At 38.3% G+C, this 14361-nt stretch overlaps 1 protein-coding gene across 14 annotated transcripts in view; it reads left to right on the plus strand.

Annotated features, from left to right (window-relative positions):
* Positions 1-14361, plus strand: part of LOC124298213 (histone deacetylase 4) — a 106479-nt gene that overhangs the window by 88982 nt on the left and 3136 nt on the right. For 12 of the 14 annotated variants that reach the window (XM_046749913.1, XM_046749918.1, XM_046749924.1 and 9 more), the window contains 12 exons: positions 5410-5541; positions 5984-6066; positions 7389-7498; positions 8602-8739; positions 10155-10252; positions 10780-10917; positions 11160-11430; positions 11783-12220; positions 12480-12749; positions 12862-13208; positions 13466-14020; positions 14113-14252. In XM_046749913.1, the coding sequence (XP_046605869.1) occupies positions 5410-5541; positions 5984-6066; positions 7389-7498; positions 8602-8739; positions 10155-10252; positions 10780-10917; positions 11160-11430; positions 11783-12220; positions 12480-12749; positions 12862-13208; positions 13466-14020; positions 14113-14252 (2720 nt within the window). Of the gene's footprint in view, positions 1-5409; positions 5542-5983; positions 6067-7388; positions 7499-8601; positions 8740-10154; positions 10253-10779; positions 10918-11159; positions 11431-11782; positions 12221-12479; positions 12750-12861; positions 13209-13465; positions 14021-14112; positions 14257-14361 lie in introns of all 14 variants that reach the window. The other 2 variants (XM_046749921.1, XM_046749915.1) reach the window with 2 other exon arrangements.

Raw genomic sequence — 14361 nt, forward strand, 5'->3', positions numbered from 1 at the left:
TCCAAACACTTGATAAGATCGGTTAAGATACCGTGCACTGACGTCGTTCGTGAAAATATAATCTAACCGTGTGTCCGATGCCGTATTTCCCGGCATTCTAATCAGTGTATTATTCAATACGTATCAGGGTGGCGACGGACCGGAGAAACCGGGAACAAATGGTCAGGGAATTTCATCCATCGGGAAACGTAAGGGAATTATAACGGAGCACAGGGAAAAACGTACTTTTTTTTTACAAATTGTTTTCAAACGTCAGCCACGCTTCGTATATCCAGTAAAGCTAACTTTCGGAAATGGTATCGTTCGATTTCTAATTAATCGTGTGAAACGAAGCAATAATATGTGTGTGTGTGTGTGTGTGTGTTTTTACCCAAGTTTTGTGGGAAAACATCAGGGAATTATGAATTTTTTACGTTAAAAATCAGAGAAGTCGGGGAATTCTATTTGGGAAACATTTTCGCCAAAATTGTATATGTATATATATATATAAATACGTGTAGACGAATCAGAAAATGGAACCGGTGGTTATAATGAGTTAGCCACTGACAAATTGGCGGACATCCATATTATGTACACTACACAGTCAGCGGGATGCGATTGATAATGCGGTAATTTATGTATAATTCTCTTGGCAAAAGCTAGCTTCCATTGTAATATCAAATTTATTTTCGTACGCGCCGACATTGCAACGTTACGCCTCAATTCGCATCGCTCATCCGCTTCAAGTCTTGATGCATCTCTATACGTATTATATGCAGGTGGTGCTTTTCCTTTTCCTTTTTCTTGTTCTTTTACCCCGCGTGCAGAGTTCGCTTTAATATCCGTTGTAACGTTACCTTCGGTAAATCTTATTACTCCGAAAGTCGGTCACGACTTTAACCTGAGGGCTGAGGTCGATCTTATCTTATCTTTATCCATCAGTTATTCGCGCTCTGCCACGGTTCAATATTCGCGTGCTCAACTGAATAAACAAACGATTTTACCGTCCGGTGTTTCGTTCGAAACGCCTTACCTATGATTTTTTCATTATTATTATTATTATTGTTGTTGTCATTATCATTATCATTATCGTTATACTTCCGTATCGGACTTCGACCTCCACAGGTGTTCGTATCAGTATATACCGTATACGTTTAACACCGTTGTTCGCGGCTTCGTCGCGATTACACTGATGTGTGCGAAAACAAAAGCAAAGAAAAAAAAAAATTACACACCAATTTTCATATAAAAATATAATAAAACTTCTACGACAGCATGGTTTTTTTTCTTTTATTTTTTTTCACACGTTCTCTCACACTATTGAAATTACGTCGATACCCTCGGCTTTGAGACCTTATTATAGACTTTTATTAATCTTACGCAATATTCAATTCGGTGTACAGTCATCACGGTGTAGCCGTCGTTGGTCGGTCTTGAGTGAAATCGCGGTTAAAATTGGCCGTATGTAATTTTGCAGGATGCATCCGCGATTTGCTGAAGCAAGCTGCAGACTCGAGTGCTGCAACTTTGATTGAGTATCTGGTACGAGTCGTGTTTGCATATTTGCGTTTGCCAACTCAACGCGGTGTAATCAATTTCAAAATTACGTTCCACAATTACGCGATAGCTGGCTCGGTCATTATTACACACTTACAGGTTGTATACCCATACATATATGCATTCGTACGCACCTTAGTTATACACCTACATGCATATACGTGCACGATTATTTACAAGTTCAAATCGTGCGTCATATACACATTATTCTATCGCAAGACGTGTGCGCGTCGTATAATGTTAGTGAAAAAATGATTATTTCACGTATTATTATACGTATTACAGGTATCGGAAAGCGCATGGTATAAATTAAATCCTTGCGATTTTCGGCATTCTAATTAATTGATAATATTTTTCGCCAGTCTGTATTTTCGCATATTAATGCTAGAATTAACACGCGTTACAATTTCGCGACATCTGTCTTTTCGCGCACAACGTCGTGTATCAGGCATATTTGAGTCGTAGAGCGCGGTCTTTGCGAATTTGGCAAGATATATTTAGCTGCGAGCTGGGAAAACGTGCGAACCAATAACTCTCCGGACGGCCGAGTAATAATTGTTATTTCAGTTCGACCTACGGACGGTCGGGGAATCAGCAAATCACACAAAACACGGGAAGCACGCGTGGCTCTTTCGTTTTCCCCTGTCGCTCGGTAATCAACGGTTAAACCCTACTTTATTATTATAACCATACGCGATCTATTTCTGTACCCGTAACCTACATAAATATATAACGCAGCTCTGTATATTACGCGTGTATCCCCCCCCACCACCACCACCACCACCAAACTCACATGAATTCGGCCAATTTCAACGCGCCGCGAGACTCAAAATTGGCGAACACTCCGCGAAAGTATATTATATATATATATATAAGTGTACGCATGTGTTGAATGCTCGTGAATTCATTAGTCATAAATTCTATGTAACATTCTCACCGTGAAATGAATTACTATCTATATTACAATATAAATATAGCCTAGAGGTACGGGTGTAAAATTGAGAAAAAATAGAAAATAGAACGAGAAGTCAAGGAGATATTGTAATATAATCGTATGTATTCATGTATGTATTGATTGCGTATCTCCGACACGTGTGCATGGATACCGTGTGTGTGTGTGTGTGTGTGGTCGCAAATTTGCGATTTGCTCGAACACAGAGAAGAATTCGACCCTATAAGCAAGCAGCGTGTATGGAAGTATGTATAAACTTTCACCGTATTTATAGAAGAGGGTCTCTCTCTCTCTCTCTCTCTCGCTCTCTCTCGTTGCATGGCAGAGGGGGCCATTGACTCGTTGAGAATTGCCCGGAGGCAAAACGCGCGCAATTCTGCCGATCGACAATCTATGACTTATACGTGTATGTATATATTTATAACGTATACGTATATTTATTGTATCTGTGTACGTACAGGGCCACCTTGTTACATTCGCGGGATGATTACGCGGACAACTACGGAGGACATTCTGCACGTTTGATTGATATGATATTGGACCTACGTGGATGTATGCTGGCGTGTATGTTGGAAACAGGTTCGAAAGTTTCATTTAGGTATAAAAATAGGGGTGTAAAAATTTGAGCTTTTAATATTAACATTTAAGAGGCTGCACGTCGCACTTTTCTACTCGCCGTAAGGATAACACGGGATAAATGGTTTTTGTTCCTTCTGATTTTTAGAAATAGATAACGATGCGACGTACAGGAAACTCACAGACTAGTTGTAAATATTAGAAGGAAGAAAAACCATTTTTTCCCGTGTCGTTCTTATGAAAAATAGAAAAGTGCGACGCGTAGCCTCTTGATGTTAAATATTAAGATACCCGAATGAAACTTTTGAACTTGTTGCGAAGATTGAAAGAATAGAAATCATTTAAACGCCCTGATGTATATTATCACGTATACTGAGAGGAGACAAAAAATGAGCCGATAGGAAGATTTCAAATATTCCGTGTATAAGCCGTCTTCGTTACTATATTTCTACGCAATGTATGTGTATAATATATATATATCTGTATGTAATACATACATACACACGGTACATGTAATATTATAATATATGCCAGGTTGTTTTATTTTCCACGCTCAATTAGAAATCGTAACGGTGAGAGATATGCTCGCTCGATTTGCAATGCTAATGATTCGTGCCGGGGAATTTGGCAGGCTGTGCTAACACCAACCTTTGCAACGTTGACGGTTTAAAAATGTCGTAATATAACTTTCTTGCATCGAAAACACACCGGCCTCACTTTTACAGGCCTGACCACACGGGTTGTTGTGAGAATTTTCCGTCACGATGAGTAATTCGGAGTAAATTTACCGCGAAAAGTGAGTGAAGAAACCGGATAGAGGAAGGGAGACTCTGCTGACTAATATACCAACCAGTTTTATTATTATGTGACGCCGAGCATCGTGATACTGCAGACTATATATATATATATATATATATCTTTGCATGCATGTATGTATGTATGTGTATGTGTAAAACACACGCGCGTGTAAGAAAATTTATGTACGTAGGACGATGTTTTGGCTAATTATTAATTAAGGAAACTTACACCACTGCAGATATACGTTATACGTTTGCATATGGGGCATTCAATGACATCCCGATCAAGATTCTACGCGGATGTCTCAGATTGGCTCTGTGATTTTTTGTACGAATGTACATACGTACGCGACGAAATACGGAATCTACCAATTTTTTTTAAAGAATTTTTTAAACCAGCGTATCTGAAGGAGAATTTAAAAACTGGAGCAAAAAAAGCTGACGTTGTAAAATCTGAAACAAATCTTATGAAATGTAACAATATTTTTGACACATGTTAGAAGATGGAGATTTCTTAGCACGAGAGGAAAAATTAACAAAAAATGTATAAAAATTATTATTGTCGGATTGCATTTTCGACATAAGAACGAACATTTAGAGAGATATTATAAAAAGCTTCAATGTTCATCCTTATGTCAAAAATGCAATCCAATAACAATAACATTTATTTATCTTTTATTCCATTTTCTTATTCATCTTTCGGAGTTATGAAATCCTCCATATTCTAATAGGTGTGAAAAAGTTTGTTATATTTTACAAGATTTTTCTGTTTTTCTTTTTTTTGCCAGATTATAGAAGGTGAGATTGTTGTTTCTCCATTTTTTTAAATCATACTTCAGATACGCAGGGTCCAAAAACTTTGTGGTTGCGTTTTCTCGTCACGTACTTTTATAACAAAAAAAAAAATTATAAAACCAATCCGAGACATCGGCGTAAAATCCTTATCGCGATTTCATGGAATGCCCCATACACACGCCGTAAGATATAAAAACGCGTGCGTTGACTAGAACGGCCTGTCGAATCTCTCTTATTATATTATCATACATATCCACCTACGTGTAATATACGTAAATACGTATTGCTCATACATAATGCCTTGATGGAAAATTACCAGTCGATCCGATGTCGGTGTGTTAAACAGCTGTGTCTCGCTGTAGCTGCTATACCGAGCTGTTGCCTCTTACTCCTGCATGGCAGGTTTAAACGGTAGATGTGCTAATTATAGACCTGCTCATGACGACATCGCATGTACGATGATTTTAATGATTCGTCGATAACGCGTGTATATGTATATGTATATATATAAAAATATATACGACAACGATAATTACACTTTTTCCACAATCGCACAACTGGTATCTCATGATACGTATATGTGTTATTGATTATCTTTTCCTTTTATTTTCGCGTTATTTTTAATGAAATGTGATCTCTGTTTTTATACCAATACAATTGATTACACACCTCGCGACACATTTGACGAGGAATGGAAAAATGTGCAATAAGAATGGTTTCAATTTTCTGTGGTTTTTTTTTTTCCTCGTACAGCTTTGGGAGCAGCAAAAACAGCTCGAGGAGCAACGGGAGAAGAGGGAAAAGGAGAGGCTGGAAGCTCTGAGGAAAAAGGACAAGCATGACCATAGCGCCATAGCGTCGACTGAGGTCAAGCAGCGGCTGCAGGTAAACATGCCATGTTATTTTTTTATACATATACTTTACATTATTGTGCAAAAAGTTGCGGTGGGAATTGAGTGTACCGTTTACCGTTCAATTCGGAAGGTGATATTCAACGATGTCTTCGAATTCTATGCGGATAAGGTGAAAGAAAAATTCTTCGCTTTTTTCCTCCATCAATTATTTCACCGATTATAACATACATTCCGCGGAGGGAAGGAAAACACTGATGTAAAAATAAAAAAAAAAATAAAAAAAAATAAAAATGAAAACGGAGCACAGAGCTTGTAAATATGTATAAAATATGTATATATGGGTGTACGAAACGAAGAATTTTGATAGGAATTTCCTGCTGTGTAGTTATATATGTATATATGTGTATATATATAACGTGCGTACGGAGCCACCGCATTCCAAACTGCAGTTTTCATTTTTTCCTCACTTACAGAGTTTCATCGTGAACAAGAAACAAAGAGAAGCTGCAGCCGCTGCAAATGGCGCAGTTCCAGGCACACCCGGATACAGAAGCTGGTGAGTAAGACGACGAAGACGGCGACACGCGTTTAACATCCAACAGAAATGTGGATGATGATAACGCGACAAATCGCGTACATAGAAGTCGTTTCGGTTGGATCCCACTCTCTCTCTCTTTCTCTCCGTATATATTTTTTATTCTCTCCTTTTTTTCTCTCGAAATTCTATTTTTGAACCGCACGCGTACGCCGATTACGCGGAAATCGAAAGAACCGGAGGTTCACCGTTTCGAAGCTCTTTCATTCGTGGAATACCGTGTATCGATATCTCTTCCGACCATTTATTTGGCATACTTTGCTGAATATTTTATATTGCGCTTATAGTTATATATATATGGTAGAACTTATCGGTTATGCATGCGTGTACCTGAGGTTATTATAGGCGAGGAATCATCGGGTGTATGGAATATGTAATTTGACCAGTTTAGTTATGGTCAAGTGTGTGACCGATGCTGGCCTACGTGTTCATCGGCACGGCGTATAGTCGCATCTGCGATTGATTGACAGATGTTTTTTAATATTTAAAAGCATACAACCGCGTGTGTGTGTGTGTAATATGTACGAAAATATGTCTAGGCGGTAGACTGCAATTTTGAATATATTACATCCATAAGTAGGTACCGTTACGACACAACTTTTGTCTTCGGCTTTGAAATCTCTTCCTCTGAACCTCAGATTCGTTAACTTCAATAAAGTTAAAGAGATAAAAAAGAAAAGGATTTTCATTTTCCGCGGCAAATCTTTGACGTTCTTTTCTACGACGAAACGGTATCGTTATTAATTAAGCGAAAAAAGGGCAGACTGCATCGCATCGCATCGCTCAAAGCTGCGAGTCGTAGGAGTTGCGGGTTCGCGGGGCATATTTTTATCATTTTTAGACTCTTATTCCAACCGGGTTTAATATTGCCGAGGCTATGCCATCCGGAACCCCCACAAAAGAGGTTAACGTCTGGCAGACTGCCCGCATTGGTTTATTCGAAAATAGAATGCAGAAATAAAAGCGATGTATGTATAGAGATCGTCCGCTTCCACGGATTTCCTCTTTGACAACGAAATCGCGTTGTCAGCTCGTTGTACGCGAAGTCCTCGTTACCACATGTGTAATACGATGTATGAAAATAGTTTTGAACGATCCTTTCTACCGTCTCTTGCAAAATTCTTATTTTTGTACAAAAAAAAAATTCTTTTTTTCTTTTCTCAATTATTCAGCAATTCATTTTTAGTAATTTACACCAGAATTTGTTCTTCTCATTTCTTTTTTCTTTCAACCGAAAGAATTCTCGAACACTGTCGAATGATTGTTTCATTGTTTTGGAAAAGGTTGCAGCCCCAATCGGAATCGTCGAGCACTACAAACGCTTCGCATCCCTACAGAATGCCGCAAATGTTGCAAGAGAAATTTGGCGATGATTTCCCGTTACGGAAAACAGGTAGGTCTTAATTACGTCAACTGTTAAGGTATTATTATATTATCTGTGGATTAGTAGAGAGTGCCTACTAAAGCATGGATTCGTATTGTCAAAATTTATATATTCACCATTGGAATCCTTTTATCGGCTCCTGTACGAATATGAAATTGGAACATTTGCAAAAATAAATACAACGTCAGTTTTATTTAAAGCATTGGTCTTTGTCTCTTGAGTTATGACAATAAAAATCACTGTGTACACAGCCTTGATCGTCGTCCTTGATGTTATTTTACTTATGTTGTTGGTTTGTTTTTTTTTTTTATTTTTTATTTCCAATAAAAGTATGTTTGTTTTGAGTTTGCTTGTGACTTTGTGCTGTAATATTTATTATTTGATTATTTTCTTATACTAGAGTTCTAAATCCCTTACACATAGCCATGCTGTATGTTACACCGCTTGACAATTCATGATAACAAATTCGTTAATTGTATTATTTATCTGTAATACTACATTAACGAGTAACAGTGTCTGTCCGGATTACGTAGAGATGTTACAGGCAAAATCTATATTTATCTATACAAACGATAAATAAATATACCAAACGATAATCGGAAGACAGAAAAAATTAATCCCTTTATATTTGATCACTTGCGATTGGAGTAAATTTGTTTAAACTGAGCATTTTCATACGTTGCGTTTAAATTCGTGCTTCGGAAAAACATTTTGAGTATACATTTGATACAAGATTCTTATGTATACCTTGACGGTGTTGCCTACATATCTTTCGTTCAAGCTTTCATAATGTTTGTTGAATATAATTCACGCTTGTCACACACTTTGTACGAATACTGAAATATAATATTTTGTTAATCTTTGGTTGAAAATTTGAGGTATTTGTCAATATTTAACGAAGCACACCTTGCATACGGACATGGCTATGTGCAGCTGTTGTACATAACTACGTGTACGAAGTCACATAGAATGCGATTGATTTTCTTTAATTGATGTTATTTGAGAAAAAATTTAGTTTGTCGAATGAGCGTGGTTGTTAGACAGTTTAGTAATGTAAATCGTTATGGTATGATGACTAACCCTGGCTGATTGATTGGCTTGGCCCTCGCCAGCCTCGGAGCCAAACCTGCTCAAGCTGCGACTTAAGCAACGTGTCATGGAAAGGAACATGGCTGCGCCAAGAAATTCACCGCTGACCCGGCGTAAGGATCGCCTCCTGTCCCATCTCAAGCGGAAATCCCTCTTAGCAAGTACGTTTGACACCCTTGTCTACGGCTACTGTCTGGGAAAAAGTTGATAATATCGGAGGAGAGGAATAATATCATTTCGCACATTCGCTTGTCCGTAATATTCTCCACGAAGAAAAGTAATTTCATAAGATCCTGCATCTCTTTTTCCTCGATAGTAGAATAATAAACCTAAGAAGTATTATTCGGCATCAAACACGAACTTCTAGCCGCGTGTCGAAAAGTCGTATACGGTAGAAGAATACACAGAACAAACGGTGAAAAATATCGAGCCTCGTTATTTATTGTCCTGTTCATCCTCGTTAGAAAATTTTCAGTTCAAGTTTCAGTCAAAGTTTTGACGTATCGAAGAGATATATTCGCGAAAAGAAACCTCCCGTATCATGCACGATCATGTACGTATACTTTTTCACAAAACTGCCGTATCATTAATTCCTTTTATTGGCACACAAACATTGCACAATTATATGGCGTAATAGCTATATTAAGATGCTCCGTCAAGCGTCAAGAAAGTTTACGTATTTCTCTTCTCTTCCTCTCGCAAGGTTGATAAATTGCTTTGGCAGAACCACGCAAACGGAGTGGTAACTTTTTTTTTCATAATCTTACTATTGTAGTTACGTTATGCCATCTAATCTTAATTCTACCGTCAAATTATTCCTGTACACAAATTTTCGCCGAAAGGATTTTTTAATAATTTTTTTTTTTTTTTTTTTATTCTATCATCTGCATTTCGTTATTTTTATGGAAATTTCAGGTGCGGTGCGGTGATATTACCGCTATTACAATGAGTGTGTATACTAAATGTACACGTGGTGTGTACAGAATTAAGTGACTCATTGTAATGATACGATATAATATTCATAGTTATAATTACCCTGACTAAGAATATTATTAATATGTTTTATTAATTTTGTTGCATTCGTTTTCGATTAATTGGATGTTGTCATGATTTTGTTAGTGTCTAGTAACCGCATGAAAAAAAGCAAACAGAAAAAATTAACAATTGGTAGATTTACAGTTTTTCAAGTTTAATTTCAAAGTGAGGATAAAAATTGTTATACACATTTATTCATTCTTTTTTTTTTCCGTTACGCATCAAAGATCATACACGATTTCACACCTCCAAAATCAACTGTGAATAATTGTTGAACTACAGCTTAAGTTCAAGGTATATATATATACATTTGAGTCAATTTGCCCGGTATCATTTACGGAAACAACGAATGATCTTATATCAAGTATTTGAAATAAATCTGTATAAATTCTCATTGACTATATCATCCACTTAATATTAAGTGATGGAGTAAAATCATCGTCGATACTTGAATCATACATATACTATAATCACAATGAGATATTATTAGTATAACTTCGGGTAATTGAAGGCATTAAGTAAATGAGTCTTTATCTTTTAGATTCTGGTAGCAATCCTGAATCCGGGCCTAATTCACCACCGACAGTAAACAACTCGCAGGCAAGTCCTACCGCAGGCAGCAATACTCCAATACAAGAGGTACGTACATCATTAGTTAAAAGCTTCAAGTATTCAAAAATTCATATTCATATTGAAGTGTGCTGAGTTTTATACATATGAGCTAAAATTCTTTTTTCCAATAATCATGGATTCGTCATTTTTTCTGCCGACGTGGCCGTATGGCAATTTGTACGTGAATATGCATCATGTAGTGGTATTCTTAGCAAATTCTTAGACAGTTTATTTGAAAATATGTTATATCTTTAATTCCAACGTATCCCGGCCCAGGTATCAAATGAATCAAGATAAGGATATTGGTATTTATATATTCGTTTTTTTTCCGGCCAAGTACTTAATTAGTCTGGTATCTAATCGGCTTTTTGCTCTTGATCAAGATAACGCGTTGCGTCAAAAATAGAAATCTTCAAATAAAGTGACTTGTATTTATTGTTATGTACGTTATATCAGGATAGACTTATTTTCTCTGTATACATAATAATTTTCAAATGTTACGGGTAATTTCGCAACGGAAGAATAAGCTTTATTCATAAATGTATTCTTCTTAGGAGGGCGAAAACCCAGCTTACGGTGGTCCGTTGACAAGTAGTAGTCAACAGGGAAGTTTATCGGACCTTTCCTTATTCAGTTCACCGTCCATGCCTAACATATCATTGGGCAGACCTCATGTTCCATCCAGCTCAGCAGTAAGTTACGCTTCGCATTTTCCAACCATATTTTTTTTATTCATTCGTATATATTAATGCATGATTAAACCTGTAATATCATCGAGTCACCGAAGGTTTGATTTGGCATGTAGTATGCGACGTGTACGAAGAGGGTGCAAAATGATTACAGTAGATCGAACAGGAGAGGAAACCTCTGGATAATGAAATTGGCGTAGCGGAATCTCTCTCCTGACATTAGTTAATTATATCGATTCATTTAGAGTGCGACAAAATTGGCACCAGTCTCAGAAGCGGAAGTACGGGCAGCGTTCACTGCTCGTCTTGGTATGCCATTGACTGGACAGATGTTGCCTGGTACCTTGCCCTTCTATCCATCGTTGACCGTAATCGAAGGTGAACCCACGTATATTCACAAGCAGATACAAAATCATGAACAAAATCGTCAACATCAGGTTTATCACGGAGCACCTATAACAGATACTCAAGTAGCACACGCAAGACTGCATAAGGCTGGTCACCGGCCTTTAGGTAGTATGTTTTCCTTTTGTTTGTACAATTTTATTCCCCCTACCTTGTTTCAGAAAATGTAGGAAGCATACCTTTGATATTTTTTCGATATGCTTTCAAAGCTGTGAAGACCAGAGAAACATTGGGTGCACCCTTTTTACCTATACAGTTGAGACATCACAAAGTGAATGGATTTTCTCAACTTATGCAACCATCTGATTTAACGTTTTTTTTTTCTCTTCTTTTATTATTCTTTATATATAATTCATGTATGAAATTTTCTCTGATTTTGCGCATGTAAGAATTTTTTCTGAAACAGGGTATGTTCTTGACATTGATACGATTTCTAACGAATAATTTTTTTCTTAACAAATAGGTAGGACTCAATCGGCTCCCTTGCCACTTGGGCATCCGATGCTTCAAGGTGGAATAATAGCACCACCAAATCACTATGAAGAGTACCTTGCGGAGAAACAACTTCATGACCAACAACAAGCTCATATTTTTTTAAAACAGCAGATTCGTCAAACCGTCCTAACCCGAGTTGGATCCAGAGGTCAATCGAACCAGCTTGACGAAGCACCGGAGAGTGAGGAATCCGAAGTTATAGATCTAACTGGCAAGAAAGATTTGTCAGAGGAAAGTGAAATTTCGAAACAGCAAAGGGAAAGAGAACAGTTTTTACAACAGCAACGAGACTTAATGATGCGCCATACTCTTCAAGTTAATGAATCTCCGGCTTATGCGGGAAGCCGATCCTCACACTCAGCGAGGCCCTTGTCAAGAGCGCTTTCTAGTCCGTTGGTGCATTTAGGTATGTATATTGCCGAAGGAAGGAAATAATCATTTACAAGTGATATTATTTGGGAGAGAAATTTAAGACGATATGATAATTTTCTTTTTCGCTACACCGTCGTATTTTTTCCCCTCCCCGTAAAATGAAGTATTTGCATGACATTAGATCTAGATGGAAGAAGTGTCACTACCTTTAGCAAGAGTATACGGCAGACAGTGTTTGTCACACATTCAAGGAGTGATTTCGATTAATAACGTGAAAATTGGGTTGCGTGAAGGGCCTCAGGGTGCTGGGGGAGATGTCTTTGCTCGGGGATCACCACATCGGCCGACTACAGGTCTTGCCTACGACCCGCTGATGCTGAAGCACGCTTGTGTTTGCGGCGAAACAGTCAGGGGTCATCCTGAGCACGGTGGACGATTGCAAAGTGTATGGGCTAGACTTTCAGAAACAGCATTGTTACAACGTTGCGATCGCGTTCGATCGCGCAAGGCCACCCTTGAGGAAATACAAACTTGCCACAGTGAAGCGCATGCGCTTTTATTTGGTACGTTTTTACTATACTTTACATTCGCAATATGAGGTATACGATATTTTGTCAAAATTATCCGTTTACTTATTCGATCCAATATTGACGACAATTTTCTTGTCTTTTAAAGGTACAAATCCGCTGAATAGGCAGAAACTCGATATGTCGAAGCTCTCTCAATTACCAATTAAGAGTTTTGTCCGACTTCCATGCGGCGGTGTAGGAGTTGATTCAGACACAACGTGGAATGAATTTCACACAGCTCCAGCGGCACGTATGGCTGTCGGATGTGTTGTGGACTTAGCATTTAAAACTGCAATGGGCGATATTAAGAATGGTTTCGCAGTTGTCAGACCACCTGGTCATCACGCTGAGACAAATCAGGCTATGGGATTCTGCTTCTTCAATTCCGTAGCCATCGCGACGAGATTACTACAACAAAAGCTTGACACGCGGAAAATATTGATCTTAGATTGGGTAAGGATCTTCTAGTACTCAATTACCAATGGTTATATCACTCAATCAAGGGGATGAATGGAAAAGAGGCATTAATCAGATTGATAAGTGTATTGTTCAAGCTGCCTAGATAAAACGAGTTCTTCCAGCTATAGTTATCCTGTAAAATATGTTCGTTGCTTCATTATTTAATGTGTTGGACAAACTTTACGTTAATTATTTAGAATCAAGAATTTGTCCAACTCTATTTTGAACCCTATTCTTTCTACGTTTTCAAGGATGTTCACCACGGAAACGGAACCCAGCAAATGTTCTACGATGACCCTCGTGTTTTGTACATGTCTATTCATAGACACGATGAGGGTAATTTCTTCCCAGGAACAGGAGGTCCCACAGAATGCGGTGTAGGTGAAGGACTTGGCTGCAATGTCAACATAGCCTGGTCTGGTGGCTTAAACCCACCGATGGGGGATGCCGAGTACTTGGCTGCGTTTCGTACTGTTGTAATGCCTATTGCCAAGGACTTTGATCCTGATATAGTCATTGTCTCGGCGGGTTTTGACGCAGCTATAGGTCATGCCGCACCCTTAGGAGGGTACAAAGTTAGCCCTGCGTGCTTTGGAAGAATGACGCAAGAACTGCTAACCTTAGCTGATGGAAAAGTTGTACTGGCTCTCGAGGGAGGCTATGATTTAGCTGCTATATGCGACTCTGCACAGGAATGCGTCAGAGCCCTACTTGGTGATGAACCGACGCCGCTTCGTGAAGAGGAATTGACACGAGCGCCGTGCCAAAACGCTATTGACACATTGCAAAAGACCATAGCAATTCAAGTGCGTTCAGTTGATTAAAGATTACAATATCTTTACGTCTAATGTATTGGATGATGTTAGCAATATCTTTCTTTTTTCATGTACGATCATAGATGTCGCATTGGCCGTGTGTCAAATTGGCCGCACACACGGTGGGGATGAGTGTGATTGAGTCAAGTCAAAAAGAGCGTGACGAAACCGACACAGTTTCCGCAATGGCCTCTCTTTCTATGCAGCAGCCGACCAATCTCACGTAGGTATATAAGCCATCTTAATAAGATAGTTAACATTGCACTCTTAATTGAGAATACGTAGCAGTAATCGAAGTATCAATTACTACATTATTTTCTTCTCATTTTGTA

Source organism: Neodiprion virginianus, chromosome 2 (genome assembly GCF_021901495.1).
Source record: "Neodiprion virginianus isolate iyNeoVirg1 chromosome 2, iyNeoVirg1.1, whole genome shotgun sequence".
NCBI lineage: Eukaryota > Metazoa > Arthropoda > Insecta > Hymenoptera > Diprionidae > Neodiprion > Neodiprion virginianus.